Source organism: Haliotis rubra, unplaced genomic scaffold, assembly GCF_003918875.1.
Source record: "Haliotis rubra isolate DU_JTF1 unplaced genomic scaffold, ASM391887v1 Scf51, whole genome shotgun sequence".
NCBI lineage: Eukaryota > Metazoa > Mollusca > Gastropoda > Lepetellida > Haliotidae > Haliotis > Haliotis rubra.
In genome coordinates this window covers 1,632,793-1,648,234 of record NW_025767202.1, presented here as the reverse complement: position 1 = coordinate 1,648,234, position 15,442 = coordinate 1,632,793, and the positions used below count along the sequence as shown (strand labels likewise).

Below are 15,442 nucleotides of genomic sequence, written 5' to 3'. Positions count from 1 at the left end.
CATTAGGTACTTTTCGTTCTCCGGAATCTCTCGGGGTGGATGGGTGTGGGTATTTGGGTGTCATATACAAGCTAATCATACGAGTCTGTTCACTATCATCAACAACATTCATACACGTTTGTCGGAAAAACTGTAATTGTTTGGTTGACATGAAACCGGTGTAAAATGATAATATGATAACATCCTACTATTCATTCCTAGTACATTTTTCACATCGCGGTTTTACATATTCATGTAAGTGAAGAAATTCAAACTCAGATTCGTTCAGGTTGATGATGATATCATCTTCCAAATATGGTCTACAGAGCCCCGAAAACGAATGCAGAAACAAATATAGAAGTGATATGTTGACAACTGCTGATCACATGTAGGTTGGTTGGTTTGTTGTTTAACGCCGCGCTCAGAAATATTCCAGCTATGTGGCGGCAGTCTGTAAATAATCGAGTCTGGACCAGACAATCCAGTGATCAACAGTATGAGCATCAATCTACGAATTTGGGATACGATGACATGTGTCAACAAGGCCATCGCGTTGATCACAAGGAAACAGTTATGTGATCAAGGGTTTTCACTTTATTGCCTCTATAAGCATACAATGTAACCCACAACCTGTACTAGAGGAAATATTTCATCTGCACCGACTGATATCAAGAATATAGCTAACACACAATGTTTCATGATTTCAAATCACGTGTTCAGATAACTGGTGACGACGCCGCAGTTCCTCATCACAAGAAAGCACGTTCCTAAACCTGATACTTGATTTGCAGTGTCGAAGTTGCAGGGACCTACGTGAATACTTCGAGTTATGCGATGTTCAATACAACCGAAGAAATATGATTAAATAGGACAACGCAGAGCTTTTACTTCGCGACCAGAACTTCGAAACAACGGGGTTAGACTGTATTGCCAATAAACGTCAGAGATAAACGATTGCCAGTCTCAAGAATCGAACAAGCAGACAGACGCTTTGTTCATAGCAAGGAAGCCTTGTCTGTGTGTTGGAGTATCACATGAAGCCAGGATGTCATGGGGGTTTGGTACTGAGAGAAGATGAGTCTTAATTTTATCCACCACCAGGAAGCGAGTGGATGAGTTTAGTTTAACCCTGATTTAATCCAAATACACCTTGTTTGAAGATACGGGACGTGGTCTATTCTGAACATGTTAACATTACAGCAAATAATAATCGAGGTAACTCCCTTACGGGCAGTAATCGAGACTCTGGGCTGTCTCACATTAGCGTGTTGTTTCAGGCCCACGGGCTTTGGCTAACTGGTGGTTTTAAAACTTGGAAAAACTATGCGGCAAGTGACGTTATCGTGACTTGTTTACGTCACTGGTTACTTTATATCCGCAATCCTCTTAATGTGTCTCGATGACTTCCTCTAATCTGAGAAACTGAGAGGTGAGACCGTTGTTGGACTGTACGGGTTCGTAGGAATGTTAAGATACCCATTATGCAATCGCATTACTATTGCCAAACTTACGTGTTTAGAACTACAATTGACGCAAATGCTATCTCACAATAGATTTTCCTGTGTTAATGAGATGAACAATTCACTTGCTCTTGCATGTGTTTGTGACACCCAAACACCTGGTATCATCACTATGTGATAGTGATTCTCAAGCACATGCCTATGACATGTTTAGAACAGTCACAATGAGCTTTCTCATTATCATGGAAATCATTTTGTCGCCTTGATCCCAAATGTCATCCGCTCAACGCAGATACTGTATTCGAACTTTATCCACACGTTACCAAGGTTACACTGACTCAACAAACAGACAATACAATATAGTAGTAAGTTAGAAGATATTTTATTCACAAGCATGAGTACTTCTGACACAAGGCAGGTGACCTGACAAGCGCCCCCACTCTTACACCAACCTTCAAACAACAGTCCAGGGATGGACACAGGTGAAAGACTAAAACATGGTCACTTTGGTTTTGAAATTCTTCCAAGCCTGCCAGGAAATGGCGTCAAGCAGATTGTGAGGTAAAAATGGCTCTATCAACCAAAGGTGGTAGGACATTTTTGGCAACTTTAGTAAGATGACGTGCACGGGAACCTTACATCACAACCTCCGGGGTTACTTTTGAACAATCAGTGTTACATACATACCACAGGCGCTGTTCAAATATGCATACAGAATTCAAACACAGTGGGCCTTGGATACATGTATACCACAACAGGGACCTTGTTGTCTGACGGCCATAGAGGAAGAACCACAACTGAACAGTCAACTTGCACAAGCAAATCTTGGCTCCTTGAGGAGCTGTTTAACGCTGCAGCTTGTGGGAAGGGGCAACTCAAAGATGCCAATATACCGGTGGGCCCAGGTCGAAACTGGTTTATCTTAACCTGATGGGTATTTGTATATTTATTATATAACTGGTTCACACAATGATGTTACCTGGTATACGATTTGAACAGGTATCTTGGCAACAGAGTTTTCGGGTGTCAATTGCTGCATGCTAATTAGGTTGTATAGTTCCAAGTACAACATGAAAATATACTTTTTTATGCACAATATTTATATATGTTATTTGTTGCAAAATTGTTTGGGTCAATCACACCAGTACTACATGGGTGCCAATGCCGTCAAGGATGCTGATGTTTCGTATTTATATTCAATCGTTATATTTTTCAAGATTTTATTTTGTTGACAGGATATTTGCAGTGGCAAGAGATTGCGTACAATGCCTTTGACCAGATAGTATCTCTAGGGTTAAGTAAGTCACTTTTGTTTGAGTTTCCTTCATGGAAGTCTATTTCTAATACACTAAAGATGGAGACGTCAGGCAAATAAATAAATAATTTAACAGTTTATTATACTAAAAAAAAGAAAGAAAAACAGTTTTATTATATTATGATTGTGGCTTTTGTCTGATAAGTCCAAACTGGCATACACTGGATTGCAGAGATGGGTTTAGTTGAGACAGAGAAATATACATGACATCCCTTATATGATGTTGTACCACTGTTGGCTGGGCAACACCCTGAGGGTAGTGATGAGCACTGATGACAGCCACTGTCTCCAGTATATGGGCAAGCAAAGCCTCCTGAATCAAATATGGACTAGTGAAGATTACCAGCAAAAACTGTAATAACACCACAACTACACAGTAAAACATACACAGGAAGTGGGCAGAGGTTGTTCACAACATCACCAAACACCACCTGTTCATTAGACATGTTCAGACCTGTTCCCCTAAACAGACTTGCTAACCTGGATGATCAAACACACAATGTTGGCAGAACACACTAACCATTACCAGTGTCCGAGTAAAAGCCCTGTCTTAAAGATAAACCTAACAAAGGTCACATGGTGCTGGGACTACCAACTACAGGGAGACAGAAACTAATGTCACCATCTCTTTGAAGTTAGCAAGATCAGCTAATCTTGCATCCCAAAATGTTCCTGGAAGCTGTATGTTGTTCCACTGACAAAGCTCTTCTGACTAGACAAGCAAACTCTGACACTGTAGCAAACATAGAGTGAAGATGCATGTCCAAGGAGTAACACATTAACGTTCAAGGAATAACACATTAAGGTCCCTGATTTGTCTAAGCATCCAAACTAGGGACCGTTCATAATTTATGGCGTGTGTGTGTGTGTGTGTGCGTGTATGTGAATGACCCCCCCAAAATGTATGTACAAAGTAAGTGACCCCCCCAAAATGTATGTACAAAGTAAGTGACCCCCCTGCATGTCATGTACAAAGTCAATGACCCCCCTCCCCCTTTCCATATTTTTAAAGTGTATTGTTTAAATATTTTTATGTACATAAATTATGAACGGCCCCCTACAAGCTCTTGACAGAAAATTGGGAAAAGTATTTGTTAGTTCCTTTTAACTTCAAATCATAGATCTTTTAACATTTATAATATCATCAGATTCAGTAATGAAAAACTAAGCATGATAGTTCCTTCATCTATTAGAAATCAGTTTGACCAAACCAATTATCAGATATAATTATAATAATGTTAACTGGGAAAATTCTCACTCCAGTTTGGGATTTCATGTCAACTTGGGTCCAAGAAGTCTTGAGAAACACCTGTATCCACAGCAATCTCTCATAACAACTTTGACACAATACTGCATAAAAAGCATAAAAACCCTATGCAAATCTCTATTGTTTGGTAAGTCAAGATTTCCTAGTATCAGGGCTACTTTTTATTAAATCATTCCGACAATTTATCAAATGAACAATTCTTGAAGTTAATTTCTAATGTGCAAAATTGCCTACATCCATACTGGCACAGAAAGCTTGTGTCCAGTTCATGTGACTATAGGAGGTGCTCCACAATATCCTAAACACCAAGCCATCACAGTGGAAGGTGTCAGATGATTCTCCAAACTGACTGGAATGAATCGAAATTATTTTTTGTGCAAGATCAACTATGGAATATCTAACTTGATCTCAAACCATGAACAACTTTTATTTTCAAATTCAAATCTAATACTTACATAGCATAAACTGAAACAACACCAGAAAAACAATTTCCAAAGTTTGAAACAAATTTCCCACGCTACAGGAAGACAATTACAGTTAACTCCCTTTCAAAATGAGCAAGTTCAAATCCCATGCTATATGTCACTAAATCACCTATCAAAGCTAATACCTCTACTGTGGTTGAGCTTAATAACACTGTATGCAAGCATTGAGCCCTGAATATTGTATTCATGTATTCAAGCATATAAAGTGCATGATAATAATTGTTATAGTTGCTATAACACGGCTTATACATTGATGATACTGGTTAATTATATCAATACTTGAAATGTATGTGGAATAGATATGTTTACAAACGGAAGAAAATCGTCTACTTCCTGTACAAAGATATATACAGTTCCATAAAACAACATATTAAAACAATCCTTTAATACTATAACTCTCACATGATAATACTAGTTTCAGTAAGTACTGGAAATTGGGATGCTTGGTCTTGAGCTAAATGAATGGACTCTTTTCATCAAAAAGTAACCCATTCAGATACCGAACTCATGATAAAATATAGGCCAGGTTTTGATTCCCTCCCTTTTACAAAATTCAGGATGCAAAACCAGTCTTATTAGAGACAAGAGCTTCAAACATTTGAACCATGCTATGTAGAACCATAAAAAATGAAAACTGACCACATATGATAAAACAGAATTTGAGGCCATTGTTGAGTCTGTTGTTGAACAGGGAATGTTGGATTCCTTGTGCTTGGTATCCATGGTTACAAATAGAGGCGGAATGCAAACACATACATTGAATCACTGATCAACACTACTACAGTACAATAAGACAAATACTTTAACCATGTTAACTTTCAACAAAGATATCACATTTTTTTTCTGCCATCATGAATGCATTGCACATGATATCAGCATCGGCTTGGCTTCCTGTCTCAAATCTTCAAGCATGAAGGCAAACAATGAAACATATCGGTCCGGTTGCTGACACGGCTACAAGCCAAAGGTGTTTTCTCCACTGTAAGCTATGTACAAAAATCCATCTTCGTCCTTATGATCTTCATAAACCTGGCCCATGCTTGCACTGAAACAAAGTCCAGGGAGGGCATGAATTATCAATATCTGTGTGTTTGGGTGTTGCCAAGTGCTAACACTTAGTCTCTGAATATATGTAATTTTGATTGTAACAAATAAATCCATGTTAATTGAAAAGGAGCTACAGCGATTCTAGACTTGCTTAATTTAGGGCTTTAGCATTGCAGGCAAGGCTAGGCTTTAGGGAAAATTGGGACTGTGAAACAAACTAGCGTTGTTAGGACAACAGACCTCACTGGTCGAGTGAGTGAGTGAGTGAGTGAGTGAGTGAGTGTGGTATCACTATTTCCTTCTGCACATTTACAACATATTGTATCATACTCTGGAAAAATCCTGAGTCTAACAACGAAGATATTCTTGTGACGATTCTGTTAAATTACACTCAACAAAACACAAACAATCTTAACACATAAAAATGGTACACTAACATTTTTATGTTTTGATATTTCTTTGTAACAGAAAATCTAGACTTCCCAAAGCATGATAGACTTCCTCCATGTAGATTGTGATATTTTGGATATTACTGTCTCAGTTGAGGCTATTAGATTTTGCTCATATTGCTTGACTGCTAGGGGATGTAGAAATGTGGAAATATTGATCCAGGGTATAGATTTGCCATATACATGATGAAGTCCTTACAGCACTTTCACAGACACTGGAGACAGAAGTGTTGGTGAATCACTCCGATCCTGTCAATCAATAACTGATGATACACAATACCTCAGCAGGTCACCGACCACACAGGTCACACACAAATATACTTCTCAGGTTTCGCCAGTACACTGAAATACTCCATACTGTTTACAGTACCTATATATAATCAACACCAGTAGGGTTTATAATTATCTGTAGAGAAACAGATATGGATGACATTACTTTCAGTAAGTCTGACTGACCTACATGTTATTGATTGTTCCCATTGTTTCATTTTTTTACAATGGTCATGGCAATGAGATGTCATATTAACCTATTGTCTGAAATAACTGAAGACAGAGTTGTCAACTGTTCATGATGTTATAAACATAAGTCATTAAATGTGACGTTGTTCCAACAACAGGCCAATAGAGCCGTTGTTTCAATGTGAGATCAGCAAACCCACATCTTGCTACATGTTTTAGGAAAACAGCCAATGGGTAATAAATAATGTAACCCACTAGCAACTTGCCAAGCCTCAGAACATCTGAAGTTCACTTAGGACAATCTGTAATACCTTATGCCTTGTAGGTACTCTCTCAACATGCTTAGTGCTTCAGGGAAACTAGGACTTATACCAAATATCCCTTCAACAGCTGAGCTGCAAATCGACCACCACATTTTCAACATTTTGGAAGACACTTTACAGCAACAACAAGCTTCTTTATCTTACCTCACACATAAATGTCTTACCTCACACATAAATGCCAAAGTGTGGGAATTTGTTTGGTAGTTTGCGTTAGAGCTAATAGTAGTGTTTGGGCTGTTGCCTAACTCCAGTACTCCTTATTATGAATAATATGATCCAACACCTGTGCTTCAAACAGTTAACACTGAGGTGTTCAGTAAGATAAATATGTTGTTCACTGGCCCCTCGACGCCCATGGGTTGATGTACTCTCTATGTTTGTTTATGAGCCCCAAGGGATCAGGGAACATAAACAAAAAAAGAGGGTACATCAACCCATGTCCCCCTCTTGACCAGTGAACAACTTATACTTATAATGTCCCATTAATATCACAGCAACATGTAAATGATGATGATGGGTATTCCCACCATCATATAGGTGAAATACTGATGACTGTAGCATCAATGACATTGTATGATATAAGTCAACTAGGTCACCCATTGTGGCCACACAATTCTCATTGAGCTTGTACTTTTGACAACAATGAGATACTGGAGAACTATCCTGCTCCATTATCCTAACTGATAAGGAATGTGATACATGAAATGTATCCTGTCTGTGAATTCCTACATCCAAACAAGAGAACCAGATTCCAATTACCAAAGCAACAAACCTACTTACCTTGACTGAGGCAGTATTTTCCCTACGAAAAGAAAGATGGCTTTTTCCGATGGAAGTTGAATACGTTTGCGTATAATCCACATGAACTGAGCCACTGAGATGTCATTGGGAACAAGGAACTTTCTCTTGTCGATGTTCTGTATTTGGCTCTTGGGGTCCCTCTCCACTATCACCTGCAACAAAAGTGGGGGGGTTATTTGGTAACACAATGACACTGTTGGTACAATCAGGGGTGGCTTAACTTTGTGATACTGTCAGTACAATCAGGGGAAGGGTAACACAGTGACACTGTCAGTACAATCAGGGGTGGCTTAACTTTGTGATACTGTCAGTACAATCAGGGGTGGGGTAACTTTGTGATACTGTCAGTACAATCAGGGGTGGGGTAACTTTGTGATACTGTCAGTACAATCAGGGGTGGGGTAACTTTGTGATACTGTCAGTACAATCAGGGGTGGAGTAACTTTGTGATACTGTCAGTACAATCAGGGGTGGGGTAACTTTGTGATACTGTCAGTACAATCAGGGGTGGCTTAACTTTCTGACAGTACAATCAGGGGTGGGGTAACTTTGTGATACTGTCAGTACAATCAGGGGTGGGGTAACTTTGTGATACTGTCAGTACAATCAGGGGTGGCTTAACTTTCTGACAGTACAATCAGGGGTGGGGTAACTTTGTGATACTGTCAGTACAATCAGGGGTGGGGTAACTTTGTGATACTGTCAGTACAATCAGGGGTGGGGTAACTTTGTGATACTGTCAGTACAATCAGGGGTGGGATAACTTTGTGACACTGTCAGTAAAATGTCGGAAAGCTCCACATTGCGACACAACCAGTAAAATCGGGGCTGGGGCTACACACTATCACTGTTGGTAAAACTAGGTAAGGGGCAACACTGTGACATTCGTAAAATCATGGAATAGGCAACACATGAAGGCGTTGACAATATTCTGGTCAAAGGTGCAGAGGGGGACCCTGTGACGGATAAAAAAAATATTTTTGCTTCAGACTATTGAAAAAACAAACAAATTGCATGCAACAAAAAATGTGTTTGTAGAATCTGAAGCCATGATTCTTGATTTCAGAGTTTCATATCAGTGATGGAATGTCCTGCATGGTGCTGTTAGAACACTATAAGACAGGACAGTGTAAGTCAAACAGTAATTACAAATTATACCAGTAGACACAATAACATCTCAATATAATGAATAAGTGATAGTTGAACTTTAAAGCAAGACTGGATGTACCAGTATTTCCTAAACAGTTTTCTTGACACTGGCAAGTGACAATCAGACTCATTATCGGCAGTTGGTGATAACGGCTGGTATCACAGACAAGATCCTGACACGGAACATGTCTACATGGATAAAGATCTCCAGGTTATTTCTATTACATAAGATACCTAATACTACACAACTAATATTGTTTTCAATGCATTTCACACATGAACAAAACACTGACACAAGAGACCAATTAGCTATTCAATTTGATGACTGACAACCAGCGTTAAACATATTAAAGCTGATGTTGACATGACTTACTTAGTATTTAGAAACTCACACAAGATGGCCTCCAGCTATGTTTAAGCAGCAGCCATTATGCATCACTGAACTCACTGACCAGCCACTGATCCATGACTAACCCCAGATACTAACACCATGATCACTGAACCACTGGACATGATGTAACAAATGTAATCACCTCATCACACACGAGCATCTGTCACTGTCAAATAACACGGAACCCAAGAAATGGTTTCAATTTTCAAACAAGCACGTATTAGTAATAAATTGGCAATTTTAAGTTGGGCGAGTGAATACACAGTGACGACAAGGAATTATGTTTTATATTAAAATACAAAATCTTTATTATTCCTAATGAGGTTTCATGGAATCTTCTTGCCCCTTCACTATACTAAAAAGGAAAAATGCCTATGAACTGTTTTCTGTGTTACTAGTTCGCATACCACTGACATTCAATGACCTTGGCAGAATAATGGCTGAGGGTTGACCTTCATGTAAGGACACAGTAAAAGTATCAAACTCAAGAACTGATACTAAAGTTCTTCATGTTCTTCAAGTACAAAGTTACCTGTAATCGTCATCAAAGAAAACATGCTCAGGAGTATGACAAGCAACATCAGCATGATTGTTTTTATTGTAAGGAGTTGTGATCCAACAGAGTCAACTAGGAGTAGGATGACTGTTCATATGAGTTACATTACATCTTGATACAAAATCACCATTACAATATTTCTTCCAAATATATTAAACATGACAAATAAGATGCTTTAGTCATGTTTAATATATGAAGGCTGTCACTGTAGAAATAATTGTGCAGACAATAGTAGAGGTTGTTTACAATTAGCACAGTGGAGATAGAAGACATATTTTACAAAAGTTGTCTTACCGGAATTCTTTCAGGATATTTTGTTTTGATCTTTGTTGACTCAGCTTTTCTTTGTTCTGCAAAAAGGAAATATAGTTGTCAACTTTGGAATAATTACCACAGAATATTTTGTTCTTTGCCTGTTTTATCAACATTATTTTATGTAGCTTTACACATAAACAACTTAACCTTTTGTAACAAACTGGTTCCAAAACCCCAGTAGGTAAACGCACGGGTTAACACTTAATTAAGATATCCATACATATTTATCAAGCTTTTACACACAAGGTATCTGGCACATTCTACATTCTCATAGTACACCCATTCTCAATAAACCGTTGCATTTACCACACGTAAATTGAAAAATATAAATGTCACGCAGTTGGAATTAAAAGACATTGTCTTTGTTATAAAGGTTTTCAAGTATACAGAACAGAAAAAATTAGCATATAAAGTCAATTCCTTTATTCTGAAACCTCTATCCAACTTTACCAGTACTAATCAGCAAATTTGGAACATGTAATGTACGTTACCATCAGCCTATCAGTCTTTGAAGAAAGTTCTGGTTAACTCATTAGTATCAGTATACAAATAAATGTATGAGACATGACAGTTAGACCTAAACGTATCAAAACTGATTCACATACCCCAATAAATGTGACGTGTCACTTACATCTGGGGTGTAATGAACATACCAACACATCATGTTGCAGTTTTCTAGTTCATCTTGTTGAAGGCATCTTATATTAGCATTGTCTGCTTGCAAAATAATCATTAGAAAGCAAGAACATGTCCACAGAAATGCAACCCAACACATAGCTAAGAAAATGAATGACTAGAAAAAACGTTTAAACTATTGTGTTCACAGCTTATCCACCCAACTCAGAATGATGTAAACTGTAACGTACATTACAATGAATTGAGTATAATGTCAAATCTGACTGGCACATATAAAATATACTCCTGACACCTCAAAAGTACAGTAGATGTGTTTCCATAGTATGTTAAAGGTAATTGACATGAAATCCAAAAGATTAGACTGACAATTTAATATCATAAACAGGTAACGTACATTTCAGTTGAAACAATAAGTCGATGTATTCAAGACATATATCAAAATGTTTTGATTTTGCTTGACGCAATTACTCTTATGTAGCAAAGAACTCAAACTGCAATTATGCAAATTAACTTGAACAAATAATTGTTCCACAATATGTGACCAACACTTTCAAGTTTCAAGTAACGTACATTACTGTGATTCTACCCAGGATTGAAATGCCTGCACAACCAACTATATTTCGTTTTCATCCAACTTCAACATTCTCTGTAACACAATAGCTGATTTTGTGACACCACTTCTCATTCCATACAAAGCTGTCATTAGATCGTACATCCGTGATCTGATGCAGAAGAAGTGGGACACTCAAATAGGTATCAATACATTACATGCCATAAAACCCTATACTGGTTTCACCTACTTGGGTTGTCAGTCCAGATTTGAAGAAGTCATCATACGACGATGTCGCATTGGCCATACAAAATATACGCATGAATACCTGTTAAAAGGTGATGATCCTGCGTTTTGTATCCCTTGTGATGAGAGAATCACGGTCAAGCATGTCCTGCTTGACTATTTATTTTTCATCACAAGGGACAAATATTTCAATGTCAAAACAATCAAGGATCTTTTTATAATAATAATTATCATTTAATAATTGTTTTTGTAAAGGAAATAGAATTACTAGATAAATTCTGAACCATATGTTTTGTGAATACATAAATGATATTTTATAAAGGGTATTTTAAATTAGCAACAGTGAACTACGATTATTAGTGGCTGTATCCTCAAAGGGGTTTAAAGTATCGTAACATCATTGTCCTCTTGAGAGGATACAGAAGTCCCAAAACCTTCAAAGTCAATTTCAACTTTCCACCTTTTTAAATATGGTATTTTTGTTATTTTAAATTATGGCTGAATTTTCTTACAGTCATCAGCGGCTGAAGGGATGGTGTAAATCTAGCTAGGGTCTATCAGGTAGCAAAAGCACTGTAAGTCCCCATGTTTCCTAGTATTGTGGTCTACCTTCAGTTGTTGGCGATGTATAGCCCGTGCCCGTATTGTATTGTCTTCTGTAATTCAGCTGTTTTAGAATTACATACTAGTTATATACTTATATCTGTGATATTCTAGTTGGATTACTGTCCTTCGCTGATTTACCTTTATTTAGTCTAAAATTATTGCTTGTTGGTAGTCAGGGTATGGCTGAAATATTGCCGATGTGACTTTAAATCTTAACTCACTCACTCGCTCAGCATTCTCTGAGACCTGCCAGTAGGAACTAGATCATCTACTTTACGCAAAATATCTGATCGCGACACCCAGATTACATCTTCGCGTTTGGGCCACTGAAACATATATTTCTTCTTCTCGAAGAAATGTACGTTACCAGATGTTTTCAATGTGTTTCTTAGTAACAGATTAACATAAATACAGGTTAAATAGCTTAAGTAGTAGACAGAGTAAATCTATGTGCACACTGATATAATAACATCAGCTTGACAATATGTTAGTTCAGCACACTGTCAGGAAATGTGTCATGATACTATAAACAAGGACTAACAGTGGTAATTATATATTATGGAGGTTTCCATGGATCTTAATGCAAACAAGAATGGTATAAGTATGAATGAATAGAGTTGTCAACATGTCCTTCAAAAGACAACATTTACTTCGCAAGATATCATACAAGTATCACTGAAATTTCATTTGACAATTTGGTGAAATGTACGTTACCAATTGTAACGTACATTACACTTATTCAGTAACACCAATACGACGTATTTTGCATAAGATTCACCAAATTGACATTTTTTCAGAAAGTACGGGCTACAGATGAGGAAACAATGTGTAGATAAAGTAACTTTCCAGATATTTAATCACCCTCATATTATCCTGACAAAAGACACCCAAAGCACTTACCAAAATTTGTTGATAATCTTTTAAGTCGTAAGATATGGTCGGCTGTCGACGTTCTAATGGCGTGACATAATATGCTTACGCCACTCCACGTGTTTCAAACCAAGCTGTTTCACGTTCAGCGCCCCGTTGTTGGCAGTTTGATATCTGATGGTAACGTACATTACGGTAACGTACATTTCTCTCATGTACAAGTTTGTCCTTATTGATCCCATTTTTTGTCGAACTTGACACATTTTATGACATATTGTATAAAAACAACTTCATGCATTATTCTAATAATGACCTATATTTATTTAATCTCAAGTTGAGGAACATTTGGTGGTCACGTACGTTACATCCTTAACCATAACCATTGAATAATGACACATAAAATGAGTGTAGAAACATTAAACGATTCTTATGTAAGAACCAAATATTGTTTTCTTGTAAAGAACATTATTATCACTTAAAATAAACCCAAAAAATATTTTTTACTCCGTAAATATTGTTTGCGTCATTGTATTTATTAAGTTAGTCGTGTGCTGCATCAAAACTGGAGACACAGTTATAACATACTCTGCAAAATCCGCAAAACGATCACATAATTGGAGCTGAATAGAAATCTATTGTCACATATCTCGTTTATCATAATAGTACTTTAGTTATGATATTTATTGCATAATTCATTAAAACAAAGCCAATGACTTTTGTCAGTTCAGCCTGGAGACAGTAACGTACATTGCAAAATCAGTAATATCCTTCCCTTGCGCTTTTGAAGTTTACATAAATAAACTGAATGGATGCCTGCTATAGTACACCCAAATACCACTACATTTAATCCAATCATTAGATTAATCAAGGACACTGTTGTTTTAGGATAAATAACCAGAGACATCAATGCAACGGTTTATTGAGAATGAGTGAGTAGCAATCAGTTGTAACCCCTCTTATGGCCCTGTACAGATAGGGAACCACAAAAGTCACTAGTCAACACATTGGTCACGACATGAGATATTCAAAGAAACTTACAAAGCTAATGCCTTTATCATGTAGACCATTATGTTAATAGATGTGGAGATGGTGTTAATCTGGAACATCTAAAAAGGTCTCTTGTCTTACAGCTGACATCAGGCAAAAACATTCATGCATAACATTGAACACTGACATTTTTGTTTCATCGATTTACTCTTGTGGTGATTGTCCAGAATAATATATCAACACAAAGCATGTTTAATGTTGTATTCGTCTTCTGTAATTCGGATTTTTCGTTGAGCTTACTCGCTGACATTACGATCAACATTTGGGAGAGACAATAGACATAATATCTGTGCCCTATCACTTATCAGGTTTCATTGTGTATGTCTTCCTCTAATTTTAGCCTAACTGCTATTTAATCAACGTAGTACGACAAATTCAATACAACGTGACAACCTTTGTATCTGATAGTTTATCAGTATTGTCATATTTACAAACGCTGGTGATAATCTGGTTTGCATGTGGGATTGTTTACATTTGACGAAACAAAAACAAACCAATTGATACAAACAGTAATACACGTCTTCTCGACTGTCTTTTCAATCATATCGATTCTTACCGAATGTGTGTTCTTCCTTAAACTTGAATTTCATCTTGATATCTGTTGACGACTAAAAAGATCAGAAAACTGGACTTGTTTTCGTCTCGTGAGACAGTGCTGACAGTCTTACTTGTGACTTGTTACTCACTTCGAGGTTGCTGATAGTGACGTCACCGGAAGTATCTATATTTGGGTCATACGAAGCATTCCGGAATATTCCGATATTTTCTGATACTATCTTAAAAACTTATTGCAGTTGAAATATTGCAGCAGTTGTCAAATGACAGTTCATCTTGTACCATATCAAGCTTGGACCATGTACATTTATATACGAATATATCATACAATGAACTGCATAAAGTGAAAGCATAGTTTTCGTAATACCGCAAAACGTTACTCAAAGCGTCTTTGTATTCTTCTACTAGCATTCACAACGAATTCTATTTCTGTGCTTCACCCCGTCATCTTGAAATGCCTCAAACTCAAAATTCCAGCCACTGTTTTATAGTATATATAACGAGGTATAGTGTTGTATAAACTTAATTAGAAATTTGGAGTTATATTGGGAACAAGTTGAACACACCTATAACATTTACCCCAACAGAGACGGTTCCTAAATAAACCGATTCGATATTTTCTCAAAGTCATATCGAATCCAAATACAAATTCACATATATAGTCCGTGTTTAAAATAAAGCTTGCTTGACACATCCTCCCGTTATTCTTTCCATAAGAACAACCAGAAAGGGGAAATAATGCAGTTAAGGGACTGAAAGACAGACCATATGGAAGTTGTGTTATTGCTTTGAGATTGAAAGTAGCTCTTTAACGCTGTCAAACTACAATTCGGGTTTTCAAAAGCCTTCTTGTTCGTGCGAGTTTTACGCCGCTTTGAACAGTGCTATGATCTCCCCGAGAATCGAAATATCGTGGGAGGAAAGTCGGGGTTTATG

General features: G+C 37.3%; 1 protein-coding gene across 2 annotated transcripts; it reads right to left on the bottom strand.

Annotated features, from left to right (window-relative positions):
* Positions 1-1,805: 1,805 nt before the first annotated feature.
* On the bottom strand, positions 1,806-14,663 carry LOC124292148 (gamma-aminobutyric acid receptor-associated protein-like 2). Of its 2 annotated transcripts, XR_006902375.1 has the most exons (5): positions 14,508-14,663; positions 9,976-10,031; positions 7,565-7,737; positions 4,328-5,551; positions 1,806-4,262 (listed from the first exon to the last, which is right to left on the bottom strand). XR_006902375.1 is itself a non-coding variant. In XM_046729197.1 (4 exons), exons 1-4 carry the CDS (start codon positions 14,539-14,541, stop codon positions 5,461-5,463), a joined length of 354 nt encoding a protein of 117 aa, XP_046585153.1. In that variant the 5' UTR covers positions 14,542-14,663; the 3' UTR covers positions 1,806-5,460. The 2 variants fall into 2 exon arrangements, 1 of the variants encoding a protein (XP_046585153.1); XM_046729197.1 differs by having other exon boundaries at positions 1,806-5,551.
* Positions 14,664-15,442: the final 779 nt, after the last annotated feature.